We start from the raw sequence: 27,001 nt of genomic DNA on the forward strand, positions 1-27,001 counted from the left end.
CTGTGCCTCTTCCCTGGCAATCACTTTCTTAGTTGTAATCAGCCTTGGCTGCTTTAACAGCTTAAAAAGCAATTACTCCCTTCTCTGCATCTTCCAGCTTTTCAGCTTAGCCGCTGATTGTGTCCTAGCCCTTTTGGAAACTGGCTTTCTATATGTGGAAACACACTGATTGAAAATGTGGCTCCCCATCCTCTGACTCTAAGAAGTCAGTTTTAAAATAGGACACTTTCCGTTTGGGGTTTTCTACCTTTATTACATTTTTGCATTTGAGATCCAAACAAACCACTCTCTTATACCACACACAAGGCATCCATTCTTGTGATTTTTAAAGTGCATTTCCCCTTTGTGTACAAAAATATGTATTTTTTTTAAAAAACCTGTGAACTTTCTCGACAAGGCACTTTTAGGCACAAAAATGAAGTTGAGTCTCCGGTTCTACATTCACATAGAAGTAAGAGTGGACTGCCACCATCACAGCTGTGTTCTTGGAGTCCTCACAGGTCCAGACGACTCTAGAAACTGATAAACAGGACTCAAAGCATCCACAGCGTTACAACTTGCACTCCAATGCTTTACAACCCTAACAAGGAAAAGCTGCCCGTCCGCACAGCTGTCTGTCCTTCTCCATTCAGATGTGTCCCACTTCAGGAGGTGAAGATACGCTGGCAAACTGTCTTCAGATGACCTGAGAGATCGCATTGTAAGTATAACATCTCAGCCCCAATGTCTGTGGTCATTTCAGGAGAGACGAGGACGTCAGGACCTCCCAGGGCAGAAGCCATGGTGCTTTCTCTAGCAAATCACATCCAGTCGAGGGCTCTGAAGGAAGGACACTGAAGTTTTCACTCACTGTCCATTGAGAGGGAAACCCTAGCCCACAGCACTTCTGAAAAGTGAGCAAATACTTTTGGGGGGTTTATACACACACACACATATATATATAGAAGTCATTTAGTATCCCAGTGGCTACAAGTAACGCTTGTTTTTAGAAATGTCAAATTATAGGCAAAGATCAAAACCACAAAATATTCTTTTAGCAGTTTAAAATTTACATCTTCAGAAAACATTGAAAGAGTAATGTTTTGCCACCGTTCAGATTCAACCTTAGAAAATACATCCTACCCTGACTCTGAAATTGTTTTAATCTCTGGAGAACTATGTAACTTCACTGTTTCTCACCTGTAACAACAACACTTGAAGAAAAAAACAATCTTGCCCAAATGCTGCCATCTTCCAAGAAACACTGAAAGCTTATTGTATAAAATCTATCTTTAGAGCACCTAGTTTATTTATTGCACCTAATTTGCAAACACTCCCCAGGACACATGGGGGAATAAATATGAAACAGAAATGAAGCTGCCTCCCCGCCCCTGGACAGCTGCACCACTGGCAGAAGGCTGGTCCTTTGCGGGGGCGGGGGGGCAAGTTGGGAACGGGGCCACTTGTCATCATAACCAAGAGGGTCAGACCTACAGGTCAGGCTGCAGTCATGTCTCCAGATAAGGAACCTGTCCCTTTCTGAAGTGTGCAGACATATTCCTGCTGGTGAGTTAGGAACCAAGGAGAGAGCCCCTGGGAGCAGGTCCTGAGACCAGCTGTTGATATCCTGGAAGAGAATTGGCCCCAGAGCAGACAGCATGTGTGCCTGCTAAATCACTTCAGTAGTGTCCAACTCTTTACGACTCTATGGACTGTAGACCGCCAAGCCCCTCTCTGTGGGATTCTCCAGGCAAGAACACTGGAGTGGGTTGCCAGGCCCTCCTCCAGGGGATCTTCCCAACCCAGGGATCAAACTTGTCTTAAGTTCTCTGCATTAGCAGGTGGGTTCCTCACCACCAGCGCCATGTGGGAAGCCCAAGAGGAGACAGACTGACTGGTAAAGAGGAGATAGTGCTCTTCAGAGGCCGAAACCTCACTGCCTGACAATGCTGCCAGGGAGCTCGGGCAGGCACTTGCTTTAGTCAGAGAAGGGTCTTTCTTTGCCAGCAGGTAAGGACTTGCCCAGTGGGGTGAGCAACCCAGGTGCACTGGTGAGGGGGTTTGCAACCAGTGCCCCCAGCAGAAAAGCTGGGGTGAGCTGGGAGGAAAGAAGGGTAGGGGGAGGGTTTGTGGTTGTTTTGAAAGAGATACTTATCACTGAATTACCATATTTCAAATTTTGACATGGGAATGCCTTCAGATCACAATGACTGAAAACCATACAGAAGTCACTTGAGGCATTTTTCTTACTAACAGAGAAGGATCTGGTCATAAGGAAATGACAGTACACTTTGTACCTTCCATAAATTGCAGGAGGAGGGAGGGGACTTCTTAAAGCAAAATAAATTCATGACCCGTATAAAATTAGGTTTGCTTCCAAATGATGTAGATTTACACTCTTGTATAACAATTCTGATCACCAGATTTGTAACACAGAGAATCTTGTCTGTGTACTGGATGTAAGACATGCTTAGATAAAACTCAGTTCTGCCCAATGTCGGCATAAGAAAAAAATGTGATTGTCCCTTATATTACATTAGCATGTAATCCCCCAGTGCTGGCCACCTGGGAGAGACATAAAAAATAAAGCACTAGGTTGCAGACTAATCACAGCCAGTTTTAGGGATAAGAACTCTGTGGAACACCACTTAAGAGCATTTTAAAAAATCAAAACTAAAGTTCGAAAAAGAAAAGGAAAAAAAAACCCAACCACAAAACTCTAGGAGCCAAGACACTTGAGATCTGCTCAATGCTGATTTACAAAAGCCACAGAAAGCAGGAGGTCTCTTCCAACTGATCTGGAGAATGCAAGCAAAAGAAGACTCTTTGCTTGCAGAGTCCAGGGTCTGTGTCCCCAGATCTAGGGAGTGAGGCACCCCATCTCCTGCCTCCCCTTAGGAAGACCTCACTTTAGTAAGATCAGGCAGAAGAAAAACGAGACGGTCTTTTAATTAAGTTCCAAAAATAAAAACAAAACCCAAACCTTCTACAAATACACATATAAAAGTACTTTTTAAACACTCCCAAGTACCAATGAATCTTGCCCAAGAAAAATCACAGGGTTTGGGGATCCATTGGACAAGGAAAGTCCCAGGAATTTCACAACAGTGTGAACCAACAGACTTGTAATGCTTTAGTCCAATATGGTTAAGAACAATGAGTCTATGATATTTCAGAGTTGGCAAACAGTAAAAATCAAATCTGAGAACTTGGTGAGGTTTTTCTCCCCATCCTTTTCCACACCCACACACCATAAATAAGAACAACCAAATCAAAGTCTGTGGGGGCTGGTAAAATGTTGTTTACAACGTGGATGTTGTAAATCACAGTAAAAATAAACCAAATGTTTTCTGGAGGTGTGGAGGATATATTGAATCTGCAAATCCAAACATCCCAAACACGGCGTAAATGATGACTCTCCAGGAAAAGAGATTCTAAAATCCTTTTGTGAAGAGAGAGACACGGGCAAGTCAGCTGAGCAAGTTACAACAAGTCTTGTAACCAAGCTGTCCGGTTACTCAGGGTAAGAGTGAGGGCTTAGAAAGCTCCCCCAAAGCCAAGAGGAGAAGCTAAGTGTCCCCCTCGTGCCTGTCCTGCTGGCATCAGCCTAGTGCACCGCTGGTGAGACCACCCAGGAACCAGCTGACTTCCCAGAGCTGGTGTGTCGTCCTCTGCTGGGCTGTCAAAGCGGGGTCAGAAAGAGGAAATGCCCGTCTCCATCACAAGTTGATAGGCCTGTATCATCTTTTCCTGAACATCAGCTGAACTGTGGAAGAACACCAAGTGCACAAAAATGCAAAGATAAAGTGTGAAGCCCATGTAGACACAGGGCAGCTGCAACAGGTGAGAAGGCCCTGGCTGGGTGGCGAAGACCCCCAGAAGAGGAGCCACGGGGAGGACCGAGGGCTTGCCAGGGGACTGACTTCCCACACCCAAGAGGAGAGGGACTCCTTATCATTGAGCCAACATCCTCTGGCCTGGCCAGGGCTGCCCACAAGCCCGGGTCCTGTCCAGACCCTTTCCAGCATCATCCTCCTCAGACCCTCATTGCCAAACAGACCAGCACAGCCATCTCCTCCAAGCGTGAACCCAGTCCTGTGATCTAAACCTGGCTGTCTTGGTTGATTGAAGGAGAAAAGTGACTAGGATCCGTTATTTTCAAAACTGTGTCTGATGGCAGTTCAGCTTTTCTCTGGGCTTCCATCTCCACCCCAGGATGACTGCAGCTTGGCTCGTCCGCGCCCACTGAGCCCGGCTCCATCCCAGGCTGTCACTAGTAGTACGGCCCAAGCTTCTCGTATCCTAAATAACTAGGCCACTCGGGAAACAGACCATAGGAACACCGAGGGCTTCCAAACTGGTCAAAGGCTATTTCAAAATCTGGTCCGTTTGGCGGCTGGGCTGTTCCCTGGGTAGACTGCAGCTCCGCCCGGATGATCCTATAGTTTTTGCCTTTGTTGCTGTCCCAGTACGTCTGTCCACTGCACTCGTAGCAGACAGCGAACTCCATCCTCTCGTAAGACTGAATTTTCTCAGGCAAGCTGATGTCAAAGGAGAACGTGTCCTTGTCTGAACCTGCGTATGTGTCCTTCACGTAGCAACAGGGAAAGTCTGTGAAGCTCTTCCAGGTGTCAAAGGTCATCCGGACTTTCACCGTCTTCTCAAATGCAAGGTTCTGCACCTTCACGGTGCCCGCAATGGACCTGTCCTTCAGAACGCAGTTCTCCAGGCACACGTGGTCGGTCTGAAGCCGATTTCTGAAGTCCAGGTAGTCTGCCGACGGCTGCGAGAAATCCAACACAAAGCTCTCGCTCTCCGCTGTTGTCAGGCTCACGATGCTGTCCAGGAGTTCGGTGATGTTCAGTGGAATATCTAACGGGTCATCGAACTCGGAGAACACCTTGACCATCGTCAGGGCCAGCCCCTGGTTGTCGGCAAAGGACACCCGCTTCTTCACCTTTTTCTCCTGGACCGTCGGGGCCACCGTCCCACTGGCTTCATTCTTGCCGCTCAGCTGAATACAAGGCCTCAGAGGTTTGCTTGGCTTTGGGGCGATCGGGAAGGCGAACCGCTCTCTGCGCAAGGAGGGGGCCATGCAGCTGTACCTGCACTCGATGTCCACAGCCATCACGGGGCTAGAGGAACACGCTAGAACCCTGGCCAAGGAGAAAGACAAAACAGAAAGGAGGTCAGACACATTCAGACTCATCCTTCCAACAGGGACCGGCAAGCTGCGTTTGCCTTCATCTCTGCCCACGTGGCCACAGCTCATTGTTAACTCAAGAGTGGTCCAGTGTGACCATGGTTTCAGGGGACATTAAAAGTGTAAGTGGAGGGTGGGCGGGGGCGGGGGGGGAGGCCCCAGGTTAAAACCAAAGAAGTGTGGAACCACTGGTCTTAAAACCAGTTCATGGGCTTCCCTGTCAGGACTTCTTGAGGCCTTCAGTACACTGATGATTATGGGGAATAATGAAAAGAGGATGCTGTTTGTGGAGTTTCCAAAACTTATTCCTAATGAGGGAAGCCTCCATTTTTTGTGGCACACCTTGCTGAGCACAGTTTGGTAAATACTTTCATCCAATAAAAAGAAACGAATTCATCCCACAAATACTGATTGTCATTTGCCAGGCACATTTGTCTGTGCCAGGCATGATGCCAGACCCTGGATTCAGTAGTGAAGACAGACCCCCAACCTGTCTTCATTCAATGTACAGTTGATTTTTATATTCCAGTATGTTTTTTAAAAAGTGCCAGCAATTTAGTATTTTTAAACCTTTCGTATCAGTGAATAATTGTTTTTTTCTACAATGAAAACAGCCTCTATAAGAATAAAAAGCAAAGAGAATCATGCTAAAGATTACATTAAATCTGACTTCATAAAAACAATGTTTTTTGTATAAGGGAACAAAGTAAGTAAAACTAAAAAAAAAAAAACCAAAACAAACTGGGAAAATATTTTCCAAAAAGCATGGCAGCAAAGTGTTAATACCTTAATATATAAAGAGGTTTTATAAAATAATAACAAAGTCAAATATTCCATGTAGAAAATGAGCAAAGAACATAAATAGACAATCCATGGAAGAAATTTAAAAGTGGCTCATAAATATGCAAAATGTCAAAGCTTGTAAGTAATTTAAGAAATTTAGATTAGAAAACAGTGCCTGTTTTTACCTAATGAGTTAGGAAAGAATTTTAAAAGATAACACAAATATCTGTATTAGTCCAAATGGCACAAAATTTCTAAATCTTATACTTGTGGGTTCTTATATCACATACAGGTGTTAAACTTAAGGGAATAATTTAAAATGCATGAAGATTAATGTATTAAACTATTTGATGCAACATTAAGTAGAGGGGGAAATGTGAGAAAATAAACTAAATGACCAATAACAGGTAGCCAATTAAATCAAATATACTATATTCATGTGATACAATTTTATATCATTAAAATCATTATTTGTAAAAAAGACTTAAAAGGCATAAAAATTCATAATATATGATTAATGTAAAAAATGGGTTTCCTTGATAGCTAAATTGGTAAAGAATCCACCTGCAATGTAGGAGACCCTGGTTTGACTGCAGGGTTGGAAAGATCTGCTGGAAAAGGGATAGGCTACCCACTCCAGCATTCTTGGGCTTCCCTTGTGGCTTAGCTGGTAAAGAATCCATGTGCAATGCAGGAGACCTGGATTCGATCCCTGGGTTGGGAAGATCCCCTGGAGAAGGGAAAGGCTACCCACTTCAGTATTCTGGCCTGGAGAATTCTATACAGTCCAGTCTATACAATCAAGTCTATACTATACAGTTGATGGGGTCACAAAGAGTCAAACATGACTAAGCGACTTTCACTTTCACTTTCAATGTAAAAAATGGAGAAGATAAAATTATACAGACAGACTAGACTTGTAGGGCAAAATTACTACATATATGCACAGAAAAAAGACTAGAGACTTGTCAAAATATCAAGGTGATGGGATTTCAGGAGATTTCTGTTTTCCTGCTTTGTACTGTCTTATCTTTTCTAAAATAATAGAACTTCTCTAACCAAGAAAACAGAATGAATATAGTAAAACATCTCAGATATCTTAAGATTTGCCAAAACTCACCCAACACTATTTCCACACTAGAGCCAAGCCATTTGAATTTCTAATTACCATGGCAAATTGATATCTTGATTTGACAGTTCCAAAAGGCTAACTGAAGAAGTCAGTGATGAAATCTGGATTAAAATCTCTGGTCTGAGAATCACAGAACACAGGATCTGGATTAGTTGCCAATCACATCTTCCCTCATGGCAAAGGCTCTAGTGTGGCAATAGTGTGTGGTGGTATGTTGGGGTACCAAGTCTCAGGCCTCCCCTAATCTCCCCTCCACCGGAGGGGTGCTCTGCTGTAGACTGATGATGGTAGTTCAGGAGAACGACTGGCAAAATGTTGCTCATCTTCTGACAAGAGTGGAGATCACTGGTCTCACAAACAATACCAGACCCATAAATAATATCTGCTCCTCAGCTTCTGATTTTGATGATCAAATATATAAAGAAAAGCGAGAAAGTATGAAGACATATTGGGTTTGATCCCATTTTCCAAAACAAACAAACAAACAAAAAATAGCACTTCCTCGGGATGCAGGAATCACTTAGTGATGAACAAGTGGAGAAAGTCACACGTTCAGAGACAAAACAATAATAACACAAGTACCTATATTAGTCTGAAATGGCCCAACCTTTCTAAATGTTCTTAATTTATAGCCAGAATGTAGCCATCAAGATGCATGTTAAAGGATATCTGCGTTACTGTTTCTTCTCTAACAAAGTGAAACAAGTGAAAATTTTCGGAGCAAACTGGCTATTATATTTGTTTACACCCAGGCAATTGTTCTGGAAAGGCAAGTTCTGACTGAACTGGGCAAGACAACTTAAAAAAAAAAAAAAAGTCAGTGGATTCACTAAGGGGTTCAATGTAAAACAAATAAACACCAAAAAACCCTACACCTAAAAAGTAATTCAAGTTTTCTTTTCCTCTGTTCATTGCAAAACTCTGTTAGAATGCATTGGAATCACACTTTCAGTTCTACTTTTAAGGCAGGCAGCTTTTGTTTTTTGAATGAATTGCTAATTAAAAATAACCACAGCAGGCAAAGCCGGGCATCCCAGCCCCTCCTCCTCTGCCACCCCTGACAACCTGGGTACAAACTAAGGGAGGAGGGGTTCCTCCTTGGCCACAGCAGCTTCCTCCTGACCTGAGTCAGCGCAAGGTCAACTGCAGGCTCTCTACGTGCGTCCAGCAAGCCTGCAAACCACCCTCATACGTGCTTTCCTGCACAACCTTAAAACAGATCATTAGAAAATGGCTGGGGAGCTCTCAAAATATTGTGGAAACAGAATTCTAACACAAGGGGATCAGTGAAAGCAATTGCACACTTGTAGTCGACTGCAATTGCTCTCAAGTTCTAACCCCGCCGGTTAGAGAGGCTTAGTTGAAAGCATTGGTAAAGTTTCAGTATCTGGACCCAGAGGTATAAATGTACCCCTGGGATCCCTTTTATCACCTGGCTTTAAGATCGGGGGGTTGGGAGGTTGAGGACGTGAGGCTGGAGTCAGAGCCAGACTCCACTGGCACTGTGGACTGGAATTAAACAATTCAACTGGTACTTTCCAGAGTGGAATTGGTTGTGCGACTTTCTCCATGAACGGCAAAAGGAAGGTAAACCACCTGGGGGCCCAGGCGTTCGTCTTGGACTCCGGCCCAGAATTCCTTCACTTTTTCTGTGTTGCCAGCGCTGGAGGGGAGGTCACTAACGCCTGTGGCCTCAACAGAGGGTGCAGTCTGACTCTTGGCTCCCTTGTCCATCCTCACAGATAGCTTCCAGTTTTTATTCACCAGATCATTCTCCAAGAACTGGTGCACCGAAGTGGTGGTTTGGTGTAAGCCTTCCTGACCTACTCAGAAATTCCCTGATGGACCCTGACCGCGATGACCAACACCCAGACGCACTCCTGTCACTGGAGACACGCAGGTAATCAGAGCTTCCTAAGTGTCCTGAAAGGCAGGCACGTGGACAGGTGTTTTAATCCTTAAATGGCATGAAAATGATCAGTTCCAACACAGGATGTGTTGGGCTGTACTCACACCCTCTCTTCTGACAGACTCTTTGGGAGCTCTGCCCTTTCCCTCGCCCAAGCCAGGTAATATGAGTCACCAAGGTTGGTCAGGGGAAAAAAAAAAAAAAACAGGAGATGTGGACACACAACTGAACCAGCAGAGATCACATCGGACCTGGATACCAGTTCTTTGCAGGACAAGGTCACGAGACTGTGAGTAGCTGTTACTCAGACCAGCAGGGATTCTCAAAACTTTTGCTTCCAAATAAATGCCTAGGAGATCAGTCTTGCCCCATGAGAGACTGGACGTGTCTAAGGGTACGTTTCAGTGTTTCGGGTCAAAAAGAGGACAAACCCTAACACTCCATGCAAATTAGAGAGAACATGGAGAGTTTTGCATAAAAGCTTTTCCTGTTCCACTAGTGACAAACAACACACCCTCTCAAGACAGCTGGCAAGGGTTACATATCATGGCGATTTTTCTCTAAAATCTATCAACTTGTACAGAAAATAACCCTATAACCTTCACAGTTTCAAGCAGCTGAACTACTGACTCTGGCTGTGCCTTTTATAGAAAGCAAATCTTTTTCTTTTGTATTGAGGCCAACACATTGCCTCCCCCATTCTCTTGCACTCTGATAAGAAAAGACAGAAATATCAGACGCACCAATAACTCACCAGGAACACTGAAGTTACATTGTGAAGGTAAGCATTCACAACCAAGCTACCAGGTATAATTTTTGTTTTAAAGATGTGGCCACCTACCCCTTTGGCATTTCTCTATTTGCTTGCTCCCAAAAGGTTTGGCTGCCATAGTGTGAACAAAGTTGGCATCTTTCCCTTGGTACTCTGACCATGGGGCCCTTATTCACAGCCCTAGATGCCACTTGGACTTCTCTATTCTGTCACCGCCATCCAAAGCATCTCTGAGATAAATATCTGTGGATGGGGTTGCATATTATAGGAAAGAGATAAGTTAAAATGGCACAGTGTCTGCATCTAAAAGTGTCCAATATGAAATATAGCGCACTGGCCTAGGAATGCCTACACATCGCTGTGGCACTCAGGGCAAATTACTCAACCTCTCTGGGCTTCAGCTTCTCCCCAGAGGTCCCTTTTGAGCTCTGACATTCTGGGTTGCTGATACTGCCTGATGGTTCTTCTTTTCCCACTAACTTTTCCCTAAATACCTCAACTTTACTTTTGGGGTAAATCCTCCAGCTGTCTTCACTTTAGTCTTGGCTCCTGGACAGCTCTGCCAAATGAACCATTTCCTCTTCTCCTCTGCACCCCAGCCTGAAGGCCTTCCTCTCCCTTCTCCTGGACCGTGGGTCTCCCAGGGAGGCCTGGCCACACAGACCACAGGCCCCAACATCTTCTAGCAACTCTCCAAGTTCTCAATTTACTCCTCTTCTGCAGCAAACAATACCAGAAGAGAGCCCAAACCTTCTAGTATGTTCTGGGCTCTCTGCTCCCTCTTTTGCACTGAGTCGCTTCCACACCTCTTTCTCTGGACTCAAAAGGGTGGCAGAAACAGGACACGGGGGCAGGCCAGGGGGTCCTGGCTTCGAAGATCCCCCAGGTCACTGCCCCCTGGGTCCAGCCAGGCCCGGGCTGCACCCCGCCCCCAACCCCTCCCCGTGATCCTTCGCCGGGCGGGAACCCACCTGTGGGGCCGCGGGGAAGCCCCCTTTCCAGCTGGCTCGCCGCATCGGAGAACCCGGAGGGAGGTGGCAGGGAGGCTGCCGCCACCAGACTACGTGAGCCCCGGTGTGTGTCCGGGAGGCAGGGCTTGGGCTGGGTTCCCGGAGTTGTGACCGGCAGGGGGAGGAAGACGACAAGGAGGAGGAGCCCTAGTTATCACACCGGGGCGGGGCGGCGGGGCCACCCCGGGCGAAGAGGCGCCGCGAGAGCGTCCCCGCGCGGCCACCTCGACCCCGCCGGCCCAGGACGGCCCGTCTGGGGGCAGGGGACCCGAAGTGGCTCGGCTCCGGGTGGCCCCAGCCGCCGGTGCGCTCCGTGTCCCGTGGCCCTCGGCGACCCGAGAGATCACCCAGTGGGTTTCCCTACGTTGTAACGGGAAGTCGAGGCGGGGTGAGAGACGCAGCGACTTTCCCGTGTGCTCAAGATCCCAGGGCTCAGCTCTAGGAGTGTCGGTTCCCAGCCGGGAAAGCCTAGTGTCAGGTTCGAACTCGGCACAGTAGGGACGCAGAGTGGTCTGGACTCCCAGCCCCAGCCTCCCATCGTGGCCAGGACCCCCTTCGGTGCATCACGTGGGTCCGGCCAGGCTCCATCCAGCCTCTGGTCCCTGCATTGCCCTCTGCACGAGGAAGCAAGTTTCCTCGAGCCCTTCTAGAGTGTCCCATGCCCAGAGTGTAACTGCAAGCTGGCCTGAGAAAGCGTGTGCGGCAGGAACCGGAGAGGGTCCCTGATGCTCGTCGCCTTTTCTGCGGCCGGGCATCAGGCCTTGCGGGCTAGGTGGGGGACGTACCTGGTACAGCTCATAAGCCCCGAGGTGCGGAGGCGCCAGCCTGCGGCAGCATCCGCGCCAAAGTGGCAGGGGCAGCGGCGGCGACAGCAGGAGCGGGGGCCGGGGCTCAGGTGGGCGCCCTCCGCGGGCAGCCGCATCCGTCCGTGCGCTAGAGCAGCCCGCCCGCCTCCTCCCTGCGGCCCCTCACCTGGGACTCTAGCTTCCAGCCGCCGCACGGCTCCCTTTAACTTTCAGGCCACCTCTCCCCACTCGGGACGCCTTCCCAGACCCCCCCTTTCACGTGAACGCCCCCCACAGCCAATGGGCGCGCCCGGGACGCGCGCCGTCCACCAATGACCGCTGAGCCGCGGTCCCACCGGAGCACCGCCGCGCCACGTGATAGGCTGCGCGCCCGGAGCGATAGGGCCGGGTTCCAGGGGCTGGAAAGGGGGCGGTGGGTCATAATTTCATCCGAAGCCGGGGGAACGGGCGCCAGGGGGCAGAGGCACTTGCCTGCTGCACAGCATCCCGTTACAGCCAGAGGGGTGGACGCCGGTGCCTGGCACAGTTCCCAATCCCTAGGCAAAGTCCTCGCCGGGCAAAGTCACCCTACGCGCGCGGACGGGATTGCAGTGGCATTCACCCGTCCCGCCGGCCCCACCTTTGTCTTACTCTTCAGTTACGGGGTTCACAGGCGACCACTAGTTCCCCCATTACACGTGGAGCCCAGAGGAGCCCCGAGAGAATGCCAAAGGCGTTTCCCTCCGTCTTAGGTGGAGCCTTTTCGGGATCAGTATCCCCAGCTTCTAGGACACTGTTGAAAATAATTACTGAACGCTTGATTTGTGCCCATCACGGTCCGGGTCTCCTTGTGACTGGAATACAATAAAATCCTTTTAATAAAGTTGTTATTGAGGCAAAGGACCAATACCCATCTCAGAATACTGCATATATAGTTGAGGGTTTCTCAGGTAGGTATATTTCCGAGGAAACTACCTGACTTGAATCTGTATGAACAGATTCAGCCTTATCTACAGGGCCTCTGTGCTTCAGCTTGAGATCTGTAGAGAATGATGAGTTTAGAATAGAGTTTAGAAGCCCCTCCACCCCTATGAGATCAATTTAAATATGCATGTATGTAGTCATAGATATCACCTCCTTGGTGATCAGCTCTGAGCTAACCACTTTAGGGATGAGGATCGCAGTTTTCCAGCTTTACTGAATTTTGGAAATTAATATAGGATTACCAGCTTTTTAAAGTGCCAAGTAAAGACATAAACAAGTCCTACCGTCTTCTGTTACCACCTTTTATTTTTAGAAGAAATACTGTATTCTTGCCTGGAGAATCCCATGGGTTTGCAAAGAATTGGACACTACCGAGCACACATGCACACACTCTTTAACAACAACAACAAAATACAGGAAGGGCCTAATCTCACAGTAGAGGCTAGTCCTTCATATTGCGTATATTTAGCTTTATAAAAAGTCATTATGTTAACCATAGCATATGGGGATTTCTGCTGTAAGAGATTTAAAAGCAGCTTCTAATTTTACTAGAAATGTAAGACGAAAATGCTGGTCCATTACAATAGTGCAGTTAGAGTCATCGGTGCTATAGAGAGCTTCCTCAGACTCAATCTTCAGGTCTGAAGGGTGATCATTAGTCCTCTTCTCTTTCAGTGGATAAATCTAATTAAGGACCACCTGGGAAATTAACTATTGGTAGGCAGTTGGCAAATAAAATTCCTATGCAATAATTCCTTTGCCAACTCTAAACACCCTTTTATTAGCTGATGAGAAGTTTAAAATTTATGAAGCCAAGTGCTGCCTACATTTCTCAAGTGGAGGGAGCATGCTAGAGGAGTGGGCAGAGATAAACAGCCAACAGGTATTGCACAACATATGCAGGCAAAGGGTGATCTGAACCCAAGTGGGAAGGAGTTGGGACAAGTAAATACAATTTTATAGCATTTGGGTTTGGAAGCATTTTCCTTACATAGATCTAGGAAATCATGGGTAATAATTTCCCCTGTGGTTTAGGTGACTATTTCAGACCAGGAGAGTGGGGCTAAACTTAGTTGTGGCACACCACAGTTTTGGTAGGTAGGAGTGGGGCATCTAAGAGTTTGAAAAGAGCACAGTCTTTGAGATTGGAATAGAGCTGGGTTGCAAGCTCTGAAGAACTGTTCCAGGAGAATGCACATCAGTCCCGAGCCCCAGAGAGCTGGACTGGCCCTTAGACAATCGTGCTTCATTCTTTCATTTTCTAGCAACAGAGGGAAACTGAAAATGGAAAACTTCAACCCTTTAGTCAATGCTTACCAAGTCCCTTTTCTAATATCTGGCATTGAATTATAGCCTTAATTTTCTTTAATAAGCCTATCCTCCTCCCCCAAATAAACCAAGAGGCCAGTGGCTAAGCATAGCCAATGATCATTTTGCCATAAACTGTGCTTTTTCATGGTTGTTAGTGGTAGCTCTGCCTTATTCTTGCACTTGGGTTCACCTGTGACTTTTTTCAATTGTGTCTTACACATTTGTTCGTTCATTCTATAGTGCACTATTAACTAACTTAAGCCTAGGTGCTCGAAATGGAAAAATTAGTGATATATTATCTTACTCTCAAGAAGCTCTTAAACTGACAAATAATGATGTGGAATGAACGTGTGAAAGGCAGATCTCTGGGGAGCTAAGAGACTGTGTGTGTGACAGTGGGGGAGAGGAAAGAGGGTAAGGTTAGAAAAGGCTGACCTTTGAGAAGTGACCACTGAGCAGGATCCTGAAGGGGGAGAAAACATTTAAGGGTAATGGAAGAGAGAATGGCAGGAATTGGAAATGGCACAGAGTTCTTTTATATGTTCCGCCAAGGAATTTCCACTCCATTGATTAAAAATTAGATCCTCCTTCCGGCTTAAATACTAGATAGTGTTTCCTTCTGCATGTGTTAACATCAATTTTTTTGCTCATCCAGAAAACTTTAAAAAATGTTGTTAATGCCTTATCTCCTCCTCAACTTAACAATTTCAAAAACAGTTCAAATACACAAGATTTTGGAAATCCTTTTCTTTCTTTCTGTCGTCTTAGAGTTCTAACATTGCTTCTCTTTGAATTTAAGTGATTGCAAAGTGAATCTAAATAAAAAATTACCAGCATGGAGAGTCAGAACTAAAGAAGAGAGCATTCTTTTGCTTGATCAGAATAGAAAGTGGGAAAGACTGTTTCCAAACTGCCTAAGTCCATTTATATTTAGATGAGAGGCGTAGTTTGCACCTGTCAGAGCTGCAGACGCGCTCTGGGTGCATCATATTACCTGGGGCCCTCTGTCCCTCTTTCAGAATTGCTGAAGGGGACTTGCTAGGTCATGTTTTATGGGACAGGCAGATGAATACCAGCAAAGGGATTCTGTAAGCCTCTGTCAATGAGAATATGTCCTTAGCACGGGAGTGAAGATCTTTGAAAGATCTTGAGTAGTTTACATGTCAAAGCTCCTAGAGCCCATCAGTAATTTACATAGTTGAGAGTTTCTGAGTTTCTGTATGATGCTGATGTAGGGACCATTCCTTTAAAAGTTATATTAACAGAGCAGCTTTTATTCCTCAGCTTTATATCTAGTGCAGTGCTTTGTATGATCCAGATATATCTTTAATTTGTACTGTGTGTTATGCTTATGATTATAAGACTAATACAAGATTACTGTGGACATTGTGGAAAATACAGAAAAATATTGTGATGAAAACAGAATCAGCACCACCCAGACAAAACTACTGATGTAACTTGCTGTTTTTTCTTTCAGTATTTATTCTGTGCCCAAACATATTATCAGGATCGTAGTCTATATAAAATTTAATATTTTAATTTTCTCCTCATGACTGCTCATTTTCAGTGTATTGATATTCGAATTTTCCTGACATGCTTTTTAATGACTGCATAATATACCTTCACATAAAGAGACCATACTTTATTTTCTTATTATGGGATGCTTAGATTTTTTTTCTCCAAATTTTCTCTATTATAAATATACTTTGATAAGGACCTTCATATTTAAATCTTTGTCCGCATCCCTGATTCCGTTTTTTTAACTTTTCATTTTGTTTTGTTCTTTTTATATTAAACTTTTTGTTTTGTATTTGGAGGACAGCATCCCTGATTCTTTCTTATAAGTCTGTTTCCCACAGGATATGCACCTTCTTTAGACTTTTAATTCGTGTTACCAGATCATTTTTAGGAGGATCAGTATTGACTTTTTAGTCTCACTATTGAGGAAGTTTAAGTGTTAAGTAATCCTAATAAGGTCTTGGTTTATGGACTTTGGGCAAATTATACCTCATCTTACCAAAAAACCATATGAGAATTTTCACTAATGAATCAGATACTCTGTGCCTGGGTGAAAATAGCTCCACACTTGTCTTTTGCTTTAGCTCTGAGTCTCAAAGTACACAGCCATTTTGAGTTATGAATGGGGACTTCATAACCATATTATTGACTTAAATGATATTAAGTGGTGGCTGGTCAGAGAGAAAGGGAGAGGCTGGGAACCAGAGAGTACTGCTTGGCCACAGGCTTAAAAGGAATTAGGCAGAACCCAGCATGTATTTATATTCTTTGCTCATTCATCCCCCGTTCATGACTGGTTTGATCATAAATTATATTTGAAACTGTAACTATATACACGTGATGCAACGTATAGCACTCAGAATGTCATGACAAGTGGCATGCGTTTTTGTGAGGAGAGTGACATGTCAAGCTGCTTGGAGGGCCGCGACAGGCCACTTGGCTCTTGCGTGCCTTGGACCTTCGGGCTGGGCTGTTCTGCCACGTGCCTCTGGAGTCAAATGCCTCAGATGCTGAAGGCACTTTGGGCTTTTGTGTAAACGATTGTATTTTGGCCGGTTCCATCCTGATATTTATAAAACTGCCTGGACTGTCCTCTTAGAAATGGGCAATAATGTAATTTTATTAAGAAAGCAATGACCTGTAAGTCAAAAAGATAAAAACAAATATCGTATAATTAACGCATGTATATGGAATCTAGAAAAATGTACTGGTGAACCAATTTGCAGGACAGGAATAGACACACAGATGTAGAGAATGGACTTACGGACATGGTGCGGGGGAAGGACAGGGTGGGACAAATTGAGACAGTAGTATTGACATATATACACTACTGTGAGTAAAATAGATAGCTAGTGGGAAGCTACTGCATAACACAAGGAGCTCTCAGCTAGGTGCTCTGTGATGACCTGGAGAGGTGGGCTGAGGGAGGACGGATGGGAGGCTCAAGACAGAGGGGAATCTACATATACACATATAGAGGATTCATGTTGTTCTACAGCAGAAACTAACAACTCTGTAAAGCAATTATACTCCAATTTAAAAAATAGAAATAAATAAATAAAACAATGACTCATTAGAGGGATGAGGGAAAAAGACTATTTAGGTACAAAAATGTCTAAATGTACACACGATGTCTTCCCACAACTTTACATTTCTATCACTCCTCTTTTTCTTTGAAGTTTAGCATCAGAAGCTGAACTGACTTCACGGTTTTCCTTCTGATCATTTGATATCCTCTAGAGAATTAGAACTTAGAGACTGCATTCTTCCTTCTTGAAACTCCTGGTAATGATTTCTCCACACACAGCCATGATCTGTTAGGGCAGTTAAAGCTAGGAAGTCACCACGTGTGGGGAATATTCTATCTCTGCGTCTTGCCTTGATTGCACTTCCAAGGAGGCAGAAATCTCAGAAAGCAGTGGGAGAGTCATCGACTAACGTTGTTATTTTACCTACTGCATAGTAAAATGCAGAGGACAATAATGCATTTGTTATAAAGGCTACTCAGTTTTGTTATAAAATTACACTTCACCAAAAACAACAACCCAGTAACTATTTGTATGAGTTTTACTTGGTAAGCAGCCAGGACCATAAAATATACGAAGCAAGACTTTGACGTTCTAAGCCTTGGAAATTGATCTGACCATATAGTAAACCTTAGCAAAGATATTTGGCATCGTTCCTATTTTCTTCTGTTAATTCTCTGGTCATCTTCAAATGCAGAGCCCCTTGTAAGTAGGGTTTGTTGTCTCCTATTTTTCTTTGATCCAAAGGGTGTAGTAACTTAAAACTTCTTCACTGATTTTGATCCTGGCTCTTTTCTATTTTTTTTTTTTTTTCGGTTGTTAAGTATAGTACCTTATTCCTCTTTTTAAATAACACCTTTTGTGTTTGGTTATGGAATCTAATACAATTTCAGCTATAGGGACTCTTGAACATATTAAGTGTAAAGGGGAAAATAAAGACTTTCTAAATTTCCACAACTTGGACAAATACATGTTTTTGTTTGTTGGCTGGTTGGTTGGCTTATTTCTTTATTTTATTGGAGTGTACTTGCTTTGCAATGATGTGCTAGTCTCTGTTGTACAACAATGTGGATCAGCCATATGTATATGCACATCCTCTCCTCTGGAGCCTCCCTCCCACTGCCTTCATCCCACCCCTCAAGGTCATCACAGAGCACGGAGCTGAGCTCCTAGTTCTATGCAGCAGCTTTGCTTTAGCTCTCTGTCTTACACATGGGAGTGTATATATGTCAGTGCCACTCTCTCAGTTCTTACCTTCCCCTTCCCCACTTCTGTCCACAAGTCCATTCTCTATGTTCGCGTTTCTATTCCTGGCCTTCAAATAGGTTCAATAGAATGATTTTTCTAGATTCCATATATAAGCATTAATAGACCCTGGTTCTTTTTCTTCCCACCTTTCTTTCTTTTTTGGTATGATCTTTTAATTCATAAAGATCAAGGAATTTTTTAAGATTAGTCAATAAGTGTTTCTCTTTCTTATAAATCAACATTATCTATCAACTTTTAGGGACTATCCAAAGTCATTGATTATGAGAAGGAACATATTGCAAAATAGAAGAGAAGGTTTTTGATTTAATTTCCTGCAAAGATTCCTAGGAGGACATAAAAATATACAGACTCATAAAACCTTCACGCCCTAGACATAGTGAAATGTAGTGTTTAAGAACTTGGTCATCTGATGGTCCTGGATTTAAATACCGACTCTGCCACAGTGAGCTGTGGACTTTGGCGAAAGTACTACCGAACTTTGTGCCTCTGTGTTCCTCCTATCTGTAAAGTGGAAATACTAATGCCTGCCTGGAGGGTTATTTTGAAGATTTCCCTGAACACTTTCTGTATAACCAGGATGACTCATTCCACAAAACTCAAGTGCCATGAAAGTCACATTTCTGGATTGTTCTAAATACAATAAAGTCTGGATCTGAAGCTTCTCCTTACCAAGTCCAATAAGAAGCTTAGTATTGATTGATGTGTGCAGTCCCTCAAAACTGGGGACGGGCCCTTTGTTCTTAGACTGCCTGCTCCTTCTGCAGCGCACCCTCTGTGGAGGTCACATCCTCACCACCCACTGCAGTTTCTGCTCAGGGCAGGCTTCAGTGATGCCCTCTTGGCAGGCCTGGTGTGAGGGTCCTTCACCCCGGATCTCAGAAGTCAGTCTGGTGTTTTTTCTTCCGTCAATAATCTGTTTTGCAGGGGGTGTCAGAAAACCACAGAGAAGCATCTGAAAGAATTTAGTACTCATACATTTTTATATGTGTACGTGACCTTTCTTCCAAACATTTCCAAATTTTCTTACCAGATTCTCCCCAATATTACAAAATATACCAAGGAGACTGAGTAGTATTTTTTTTAAAGTAGTGCTAGCTTACCCACCATGCTGATTTAGTTCCTTGATGAAGTTCTCACACTGCATGTAATTGTCCATTTTGTGCTGCCCATTCTCCTGGGTTTTAATGATCGTCTTATCTGGCAGTGGGCGTGTTATTTGCTGCTGAGCAAAGAGGTCTTTCTCTCCCAGTGATGTCTTGAACCTTCCCTCTCCTACTCCAAGGGTGGTCTATTGTTTTCCTTACCAGTGGGAATTTGCACTTTGTGGGCGTAGTGTTTGCTCAGGTGGAAGAGCTCCACATACCAAATCTTTGCTCTTTAATTTCACTCCAAATGCCAAGACCTTCATTAATAAATCACACTGCAAAACCAGAGACCCTGGAGTTAAAAGGACTTTGTGTTTTCCAGTTTAGTCACCCTCTGTTTACAGGGGAGAAAACGAAAACCCAGAAAAGTGCCATCACTTGTTTAAAGTCAGAGATTCAGCTCCTGTTTGAGTTGGATGAAGTGGGCTCTCTGCATTTACCTCCAGGCAGACTGAGGAGAAATTAATCGAAAGGCCCACGTGAGCAGTCTTTACAGTGAGGAAGGGGCTCCTGTGAGCCTATGGCCAAAGACCACGAAGGGCCAAGTGTAAAATTCCTGCCCACTACTCAAAAGCCAGTGAATTTCCAACAATTAGTGGAGACTACACCTTCAACATGGCGCTCTGAAATAACCAAAAACCAAAGCTATCCAGTACAGCAGAGTCTGAGGATACAGGTGATATGCCTTCAGCCAGTTCTTCCGAGTCCTTCCAAGTTTGAAGGGCTGTAGTAACAAGAGCATTTCCCCTTTTAACAAGCAAACTTGGCTCATGATATCTGACATCCTATCTTCAAACACTGACCAAAGTCAGGGTCAGGATCACCGCCCGCATTTGTGGATCCCAGAGCCTTTCTGTTTGGTACTTGGGTGAGTCAGGAACTCATTAGATTGCAAAAGAGGGAAGCCCTGGGACTTCCTTGGTGGTCCAGTGGCTGAGACTCTGCACGCCCAGTGCAGAGGGCCTGGATTCTAGGTCCCACTGCTGCAGTTGAGACCCGATGCAGCCGAATAAATAAATAATATTTTTAAAAACATAAATACATTAAAAAAAAGAGGGAAACCTCACCCCACCTAGCTTAATCAAACAAACAAAATGGAGAAGTAAATTGATTCATGTAGCCGAATACTAAAAAGGCAGGAGTGGGGTTGTTTCTAGGTTAAAATTCTCAGCATCGTAGGGAACATGACTAGTGGCTTCTTGGGGCCAACACCAACCCCACATCGAATGCAGAACGGAAGGAGGGGATCTCTCGCCTGGTGTCAGTGTACACAGTTCCCAGGGGTCTCTGGTTGCTCATTTTCATTTTGTTGTTCTACTTCCCGCCACTACCCTCCCTCCTGCAGTGGAAGTTCAGAGTCTTAACTGAACCACCAGGGAAGTCCTTCCAGGAGGGACCTTGAACATCTCAGAGAGATGGCCCAGCCTGACTCCACACCCACTTCTCTGTTAAGGAGCATCTTCTGTCACTAAATTAAAAGAATGGGCAGGAAACGTGTTGATATGAACAACAGCAATGTTTCTGTCATTACCTGTAATGGGGAGAAGATAGCATCTGTCTTTCTGATGTTGCCGCCACCTCGGATTTCCAAGAAAGAAGGAAAGAAATGAGTAATTCTCTTCCTTTGTCTTCCCCTTTATCACCAGTCCCACTTCTGAAAGGTAGGAAATGCTGTCTCCTGGTCAGGAAAGACCACTGAAGAGCAAGGAGCTCAGGATGTGCTCTGGGAACCGAGAGTCTGCGCTGCATGGTGGAGGATTTCCATCCTCTAACAAGAGCCACTTCCGGGGGGCTTGGGGATGCTCTCTCCCTCCCCCACAATAAGATAGTCACCAGCAGGGAGGGCAGGAGGCCAGGTTCACATGGCACCGGGCAAGAAACACACTCCTGGTGGGGTCCTTTTGGACAAAGAGGAGATATCCTTGCTGAAATTCCAAAATGATGACCTTATACCCTATTGGGGAGCAGTCCTTGGCTCCATCAGTGTCCAGCTGGCTGGTGCAACTCCATCAAAGTAACAGCTGTGACTTCCATGGGGAAAAGCCCTCTTGCCAACTCCTCAACTTCATTTCAGTTTTTTATACTCCTCAGAACAAATCTAAACAATAAGGATTGCCACTGATTGAGCATTGCCTCAGTACCAGGCACTTTACATACTCTATACCAATGTCCCGAAAGGGAAAGTAGTTCTTTTATCCCCTCTTTATAGGTGAGAAGCTCAGAGAAGTTAAGTAATTTGCCCAAGGTCACACAGCAGCCAATGGCCGAGTCTTGATTCAAAGTCAAGTCTGTCTGAACTCCCAAGCCCAGGCTGTTTCTAGCACACCAGGCTGCAGCTCACAGCAACCAGATGAAAGAGGCTGAGAGCCCCAGCTCAGGGATTTCTTGTCTTGTTCCTCGAGTCTGCTCAGCTGAATTTTAGAGTCTTCACTGGGGCCCCAGCAGAAAAAACTGTGCATTTTGCAAGCATAGCCATTCATTTAATTTGACTGCCAGGACAACCTCCTCATTCACAGGCAGGCGGTAGGGAAAGGATGCTTGGGTTTCTCTGGCTGGAGAAGAAGCGATTTTCAGCCTCCGTGGACAGCTGCAGCAGAGGGGCAGGAAGGAAATCTGGGGAGGTGGAGAAGGAAACCGTAGGGTGGGAGGAAGAGAGGGGGCCTGTGGGGAGGCGGGTTTCTGAGGCTTGTGCAGGGTGAAAGGGAAAGCCCACACAATGGAGGAAAGTTGCCAAAAATCCCTGCTTTGGGGAAAAAGCCAGACACGGAAAAAAGTCTTCCTACCCCAAACAATTCTTTAGTCCACCCCACATCCTGACACAGCATACAAAAACAATAAACGAAGCAACCTGCTATAAGTGCAGTGAAGGTAGGAAATTCCATAGTAACCCGGAAGGAGTTAATCCATTCATCCCTGCTTTGTGGCAGTCGTTCAGGCCGGGTGACTGCCTCGGCAGTTAGCAATCTGCTGGCCCCTCTGGCTTTGTCCCGACCTGGGGACACAGGGCTGCAGTGGGTGAAAGGGATGTCACAATGGGGTCTGTGGTGTGTGGTTGGGAGAGGAGGTTCCTGGTTATTGACCCTCATGCTCTCAGCTCTGGGCCCCTTCCATGGCCCCCCGCTCGGACGGGGACTTGTCACCTTGCATCTGAAGCAGGCAAGACTCTTGCATGATGTCAAGAGAGGGGTAGTCGCTGGGGAGGGGGACAGTTTGCCAGTGGGTTGTCTTGGACATCTGTTATGTTCTCCTGACCTTTGTGCTTTGAGGACTCCTGAGATCTGAAAATAGACAATTTTCTCAAGAAGCTCATATAACCTTAAAGACATGCTGCCAAGAGAATTAACTTTAATTCTAATTCACTCCAATTTAAAACATGAATATGTGCCATCTGACTTTTTTTTTTTTAATAAGAGGAAACATTGTAGAAGCAAGTAATGAGAATTTCAAGGTTCAAAAAAAGCACTGTGGAGTCATCAGTTAGGGTTATAAGGATTCTGGAAAAACCTTTAGTGGGATAAGCGTTTCTAATGCTTTTCTGGTCACTACCGGCCATGGAACAATGTCGTAGAGGCTCTTCCAGACCCAACACTCTGCTGCCTGCTTGCCTGGAAGTCTATCTCATCCTCTCCCCGAGTAGGTAGAACACTAACTGTGACCACCGTCCCTAAAACAACACTCAGCGGCCTGAGAGTTCCCAAGTCCCTCTCTCTGTTAGCCAAGTCATGTCTGACTCTTTGCGACCCCATGGACTGTAGCCCTCCAGGCTCCTCTGTCCAAGGGATTCTCCAGGCAAGGATACTGGAATGGGTTGCCATTTCCTCCTCCAGGGGATCTTTCTGACCCAGGGATCGAACCCATCTCTCTTGTGTCTCCTGCATTGGCAGGCAGATTCTTTACCACTGCACCACCTGGGAAGCCCTGCCAAACACTTAAAGCTATTTAATTTTAATTTCAAATGTACAATACCTATGTATTTAAATCAGACTTTTTGATTCAGGAGCAGACAAAATTGAATAGAGGAAAAACCAGGAAAGGAAAGTCATGTTATATTTAGAAAAATGGAAAAAAGATGGGAAAATGTAATGAAATAAAGGAAAACAACAAAGAAGCTATATGCTATTGCCCCCAGAGTGCCTTGGGTGAAAAAACTAGTCCCAAGAGAAGCTCATCACTGAAAGGTTTCAGGATCAAGTAGTTCTGGAGATTCTGACAATGTCAGATTCTGATAATGTCACCCCATTAGGATATTCGCAGTACTTCAGAGCATGTTGGAGGCTCTGCCACATCCTACAGCCTGTTTATTTAACCCAGCATTTCCCAAACTGCCCTGAGAACTCGAGTTCCCTGCAAAGTTGTATTTTACCATATGGAGAGGTGGTGGTAGTGGTTTAGTCACTCAGTTGTGTCCAGCTCTTGCGACCCCATGGACTGCAGCCTTCCAGGCTCCTCTGTCCTTGGGATTCCCCAGGCAAGTATACTGGAGTGGGTTGCCATTTCCTTCTCCGTATGGAGAGGAGCAATGATTTAAAAGAGAGAGAGAAAACATAAGTGAGCATAACTAAAACTTTAGGAAAGAAATTCTAACAGAATGGGGACATGTATTACACATGATTTAACTCTATGTAATCTTAACCCTCCATCCAGAGCAAGGACGGGAATTGTTCCAGCAGACGTGCCCTGAACCCCCGTTTGAAGGACAATCAGCAGGATGTCTTCTTTCACCCACGCACAGAACCAAACGACAGTGCAAGAAACAGAACCAAGTGGAAGAGATGAAATCAAGCAGCTCAAAGCTTATTGGTAGGAAATGAAGACATGCGCCACAGACACACAAAGATGAGATGCAGTGCTTCACTCGAGACCAGCCCTAGGCCTAGAGATAGACACACCCACAGCAACGTTTTATGGGGGTTTGAAAAGAAAAACTAACTTCTTTTAAAAATAGAGGAGTTTGGACAGAAACATAGAAGAGAAGGCCATTGGGAGACAGAGGCAAATACTGCAGTGACTCAGCCACAAGTTCGGCAGCGCCTAGAAGCACCAGAAGCTAAAAAAGACAGGCAAGGGTCAACCCCTCTCCCTAGAGCCTTCAGAGAAGTGTGTGTCCCCACCAACACCTTGATTTTGGACTCTGGCCTCCAAAAATGTAAGAAGATCAATGTCTATTGCTTTAAGTAAAAAAAAAAAAAGGAGGGGTGGGGAGTAGTTTTTATCTTTGTAGATCCCAATTTACTCACTCATTCATCCAATACAGTTGGCTGATTGCCTGTATGTGCCAGTCAGGACTGAGGACGCAGGGTGAGTGAGTCAGGCTCCCGGCCGCATCAGCTGCTCCCATTGGACAGAGGAGAGATGGAAATGACCACAGGCCAGTGGCATGAATTCTTTGACAACACAGTGACCAGGGCTGCTGGACTGAACTCAGAATGCAATCGCTCTAGTGTGACATATCCATTTTAATCTGTATAGCAATTGAACAGTTCTTTCTCAGTCACTGAAGCAAACCAACAGATGGTTATTTAATTGTTTGTAAAACCAAACATTAACTACTGGTCTTGGTAATATATCTCTTCTGCTACGGATCAGAAAACAGATCTCAGGCAATAGTCTGGAAGACGCTAAAAAAACATCCAAAGACAAAATGTGGAAACTAAGATTTCAGTTTTGTTGTTTTTAGTGTTTTTTTTTTTAATTAAAAAATAGAAGTACAATTGATTTACCATTTTTCAGATGAACATCAAAGTGATTCAGTTATTCATATATATGTATATTACTTTTCAGCTTCTTTTCTGTTATAGATTATTACAAGATACTGAATATAGCTCCTTGAATCAGTCCAAGAGTCAGCACAGCACCTTGCCGTCCAACTGTCACCAGCCGTCCCTAAGAGCTACAGCTTCGAAGGTCACCATTTCCATGTATCCACCTCTCAATGGTGCTGCCATGTGTGGACTGGGGAACTGGACCCTCAGCCTGTTTCTGAAGGCCCCGGATGAAGCATCTGTTCTAGTTTAGTGTGAATGTACCAATGAAAATTGTGCACGCAGCCCAGCAGGCTTCCCTACACTTTTCCCTCCCCTGGTGGTGTCTTCCTTCCCCACCTCCATTCACCTGAAAAGTCATTAGCCCAGAGAGTCCCCAGACCACCCTCCGCCCTAGATCCTTCCTATCTGTACCCTTCACCATCTGTAGCTATTACTCTTCTGTCTATTTTCTTGTTGGTGTTCTGTCCTCCCCCACTAGACAGCGAGCCCTGGATGGGAAAACCACGTCTCCTCACCTGCCGTCTGCCTTTCCCAGAGCACAGACAGGTCCCATTGACTGAGTGAGAAAGAATAACGAGAAAACACTCTCAGAGATAATTTTGAGTAGAGAAGTAAAAGGACGATTCCCTGCTGCTTTTATTCGTGGAAGCGCGTGTATTTTCCTCCTCTCTTATCAGTCACACAACTGACAACTTCTGGCTGTAACTCGAGCGCAATGTTGGGCGGTCTCCAGCGCAGACAGCCATCTAGGCTTCCGAGTGTCAACCAGAAACCAGAGCTAGGCGGGTGCATCTATTTCAGGATGTGCCTACCGCCTTGTCGTGCTGAATGAGCTGTCAATAGATACCTGAGAGTCAAGGATGAAATATACATATGTATATATATTTTTTAAAGTAGCTGGCAATAGTGTCACCAGAATCAAGAGGAGCCCAGAGCTGAGAGTAATCGGTCTGCAAAGGCAGGCAGGCAGGGACCAAGCAGTCTATGAGAATTTAAGGCCAGGTAGCAGAAAGCAGAATGCAACACCACCTTAAAGATTCTTGGTCCGGAGAATAGTCCTCCCTCCTGCATCTGGGCATCTTCTGGGACCCAGGTAGCAGGAACCAAGAGAAATGGTTAAGATCCTCTAGCCGAGAACATCCAGTTGGCCACGTTTAGTGAAAGGTAGGCAGGAGATGGGAGCTTAAGAGCGAAGGACAGAGAATCAGCAGTTACAGATGAGCAAATATTTTCATACCCTCAGAAAAGCAGCAGGTCCAGCAACTAGAGTAACATCGATCCATCCATTATTCAGTTGGCATATTGTAATGGACCCACAGCCTTATGCCAGACCATGGGGATACAGAGAAAAAAACTCAACAATTGCATTTGAGGAGTCATGGTCTAATGGGGGAGTGCACGCATGTGTGCTCAGTCACTTCAGTCGTGTCCAGCTCTTTGCGACCCATGGACTGTAGCCCACCAGGCTTCTCTATCCATGGGATTCTCCAGGCAAGAATACGGAATTGGGTTGCCATGCCCTCCTCCAAGGGATCTTCCCAACCCAGGATCTAACCTGCATCTCTTATGTTTCCTTCATTTGCAGACAGGTTCTTTACCACTAGCGCCACTTGGGAAGCCCCTAGTGGGGGAGACAGGCATCTGAACAGGTAAATACAACACAGTGATCTACGCTGTGGCAGAACGAGTACTGGGAACCAGGAGCGCAGAGGGGGAAGCTCCCTTCCCCCTGCAGGGCTGAGGAGGTGGGATTTGAGCAGATCCTTGAAGGAAGACTTGGGGTTTTCCAGGTGGAGAAAATGGGGGTGGATACTTCTAGACAGAGAAGGAAAAGCAGCTAGATGTGGGCGAATCTGGAATGTTTAGGGATCCACAGGCATCTCGTATGGATGAAATGGGAGGCATGAAGG

The 27,001-nt window shown here is 45.3% G+C and overlaps 1 protein-coding gene and 1 long non-coding RNA gene across 3 annotated transcripts; one reads left to right on the forward strand and one right to left on the reverse strand.

Annotated features, from left to right (window-relative positions):
• Nucleotides 1-232: 232 nt before the first annotated feature.
• Nucleotides 233-11,819, reverse strand: PPP1R3B (protein phosphatase 1 regulatory subunit 3B). 2 transcript variants are annotated; one of them, XM_043454295.1, is made up of 2 exons: nt 11,574-11,819; nt 233-5,135 (listed from the first exon to the last, which is right to left on the reverse strand). In XM_043454295.1, the coding sequence occupies exons 1-2, from the start codon at nt 11,708-11,710 to the stop codon at nt 4,253-4,255; spliced, it is 1,020 nt and encodes a 339-aa protein (XP_043310230.1). In that variant the 5' UTR covers nt 11,711-11,819; the 3' UTR covers nt 233-4,252. The 2 variants fall into 2 exon arrangements, with proteins under 2 accessions (XP_043310230.1, XP_043310231.1); XM_043454296.1 differs by lacking the exon at nt 11,574-11,819 and adding an exon at nt 10,750-11,046.
• Nucleotides 8,709-25,037, forward strand: LOC122432393. Its single transcript, XR_006266812.1, has 2 exons — nt 8,709-8,997; nt 23,971-25,037. It is a non-coding gene; the product is annotated as an uncharacterized LOC122432393 (long non-coding RNA).
• The last annotated feature ends 1,964 nt before the right edge of the window (nt 25,038-27,001 follow it).

The sequence above is a fragment of the Cervus canadensis genome, chromosome 31, assembly GCF_019320065.1.
Source record: "Cervus canadensis isolate Bull #8, Minnesota chromosome 31, ASM1932006v1, whole genome shotgun sequence".
NCBI classification, from domain to species: domain Eukaryota; kingdom Metazoa; phylum Chordata; class Mammalia; order Artiodactyla; family Cervidae; genus Cervus; species Cervus canadensis.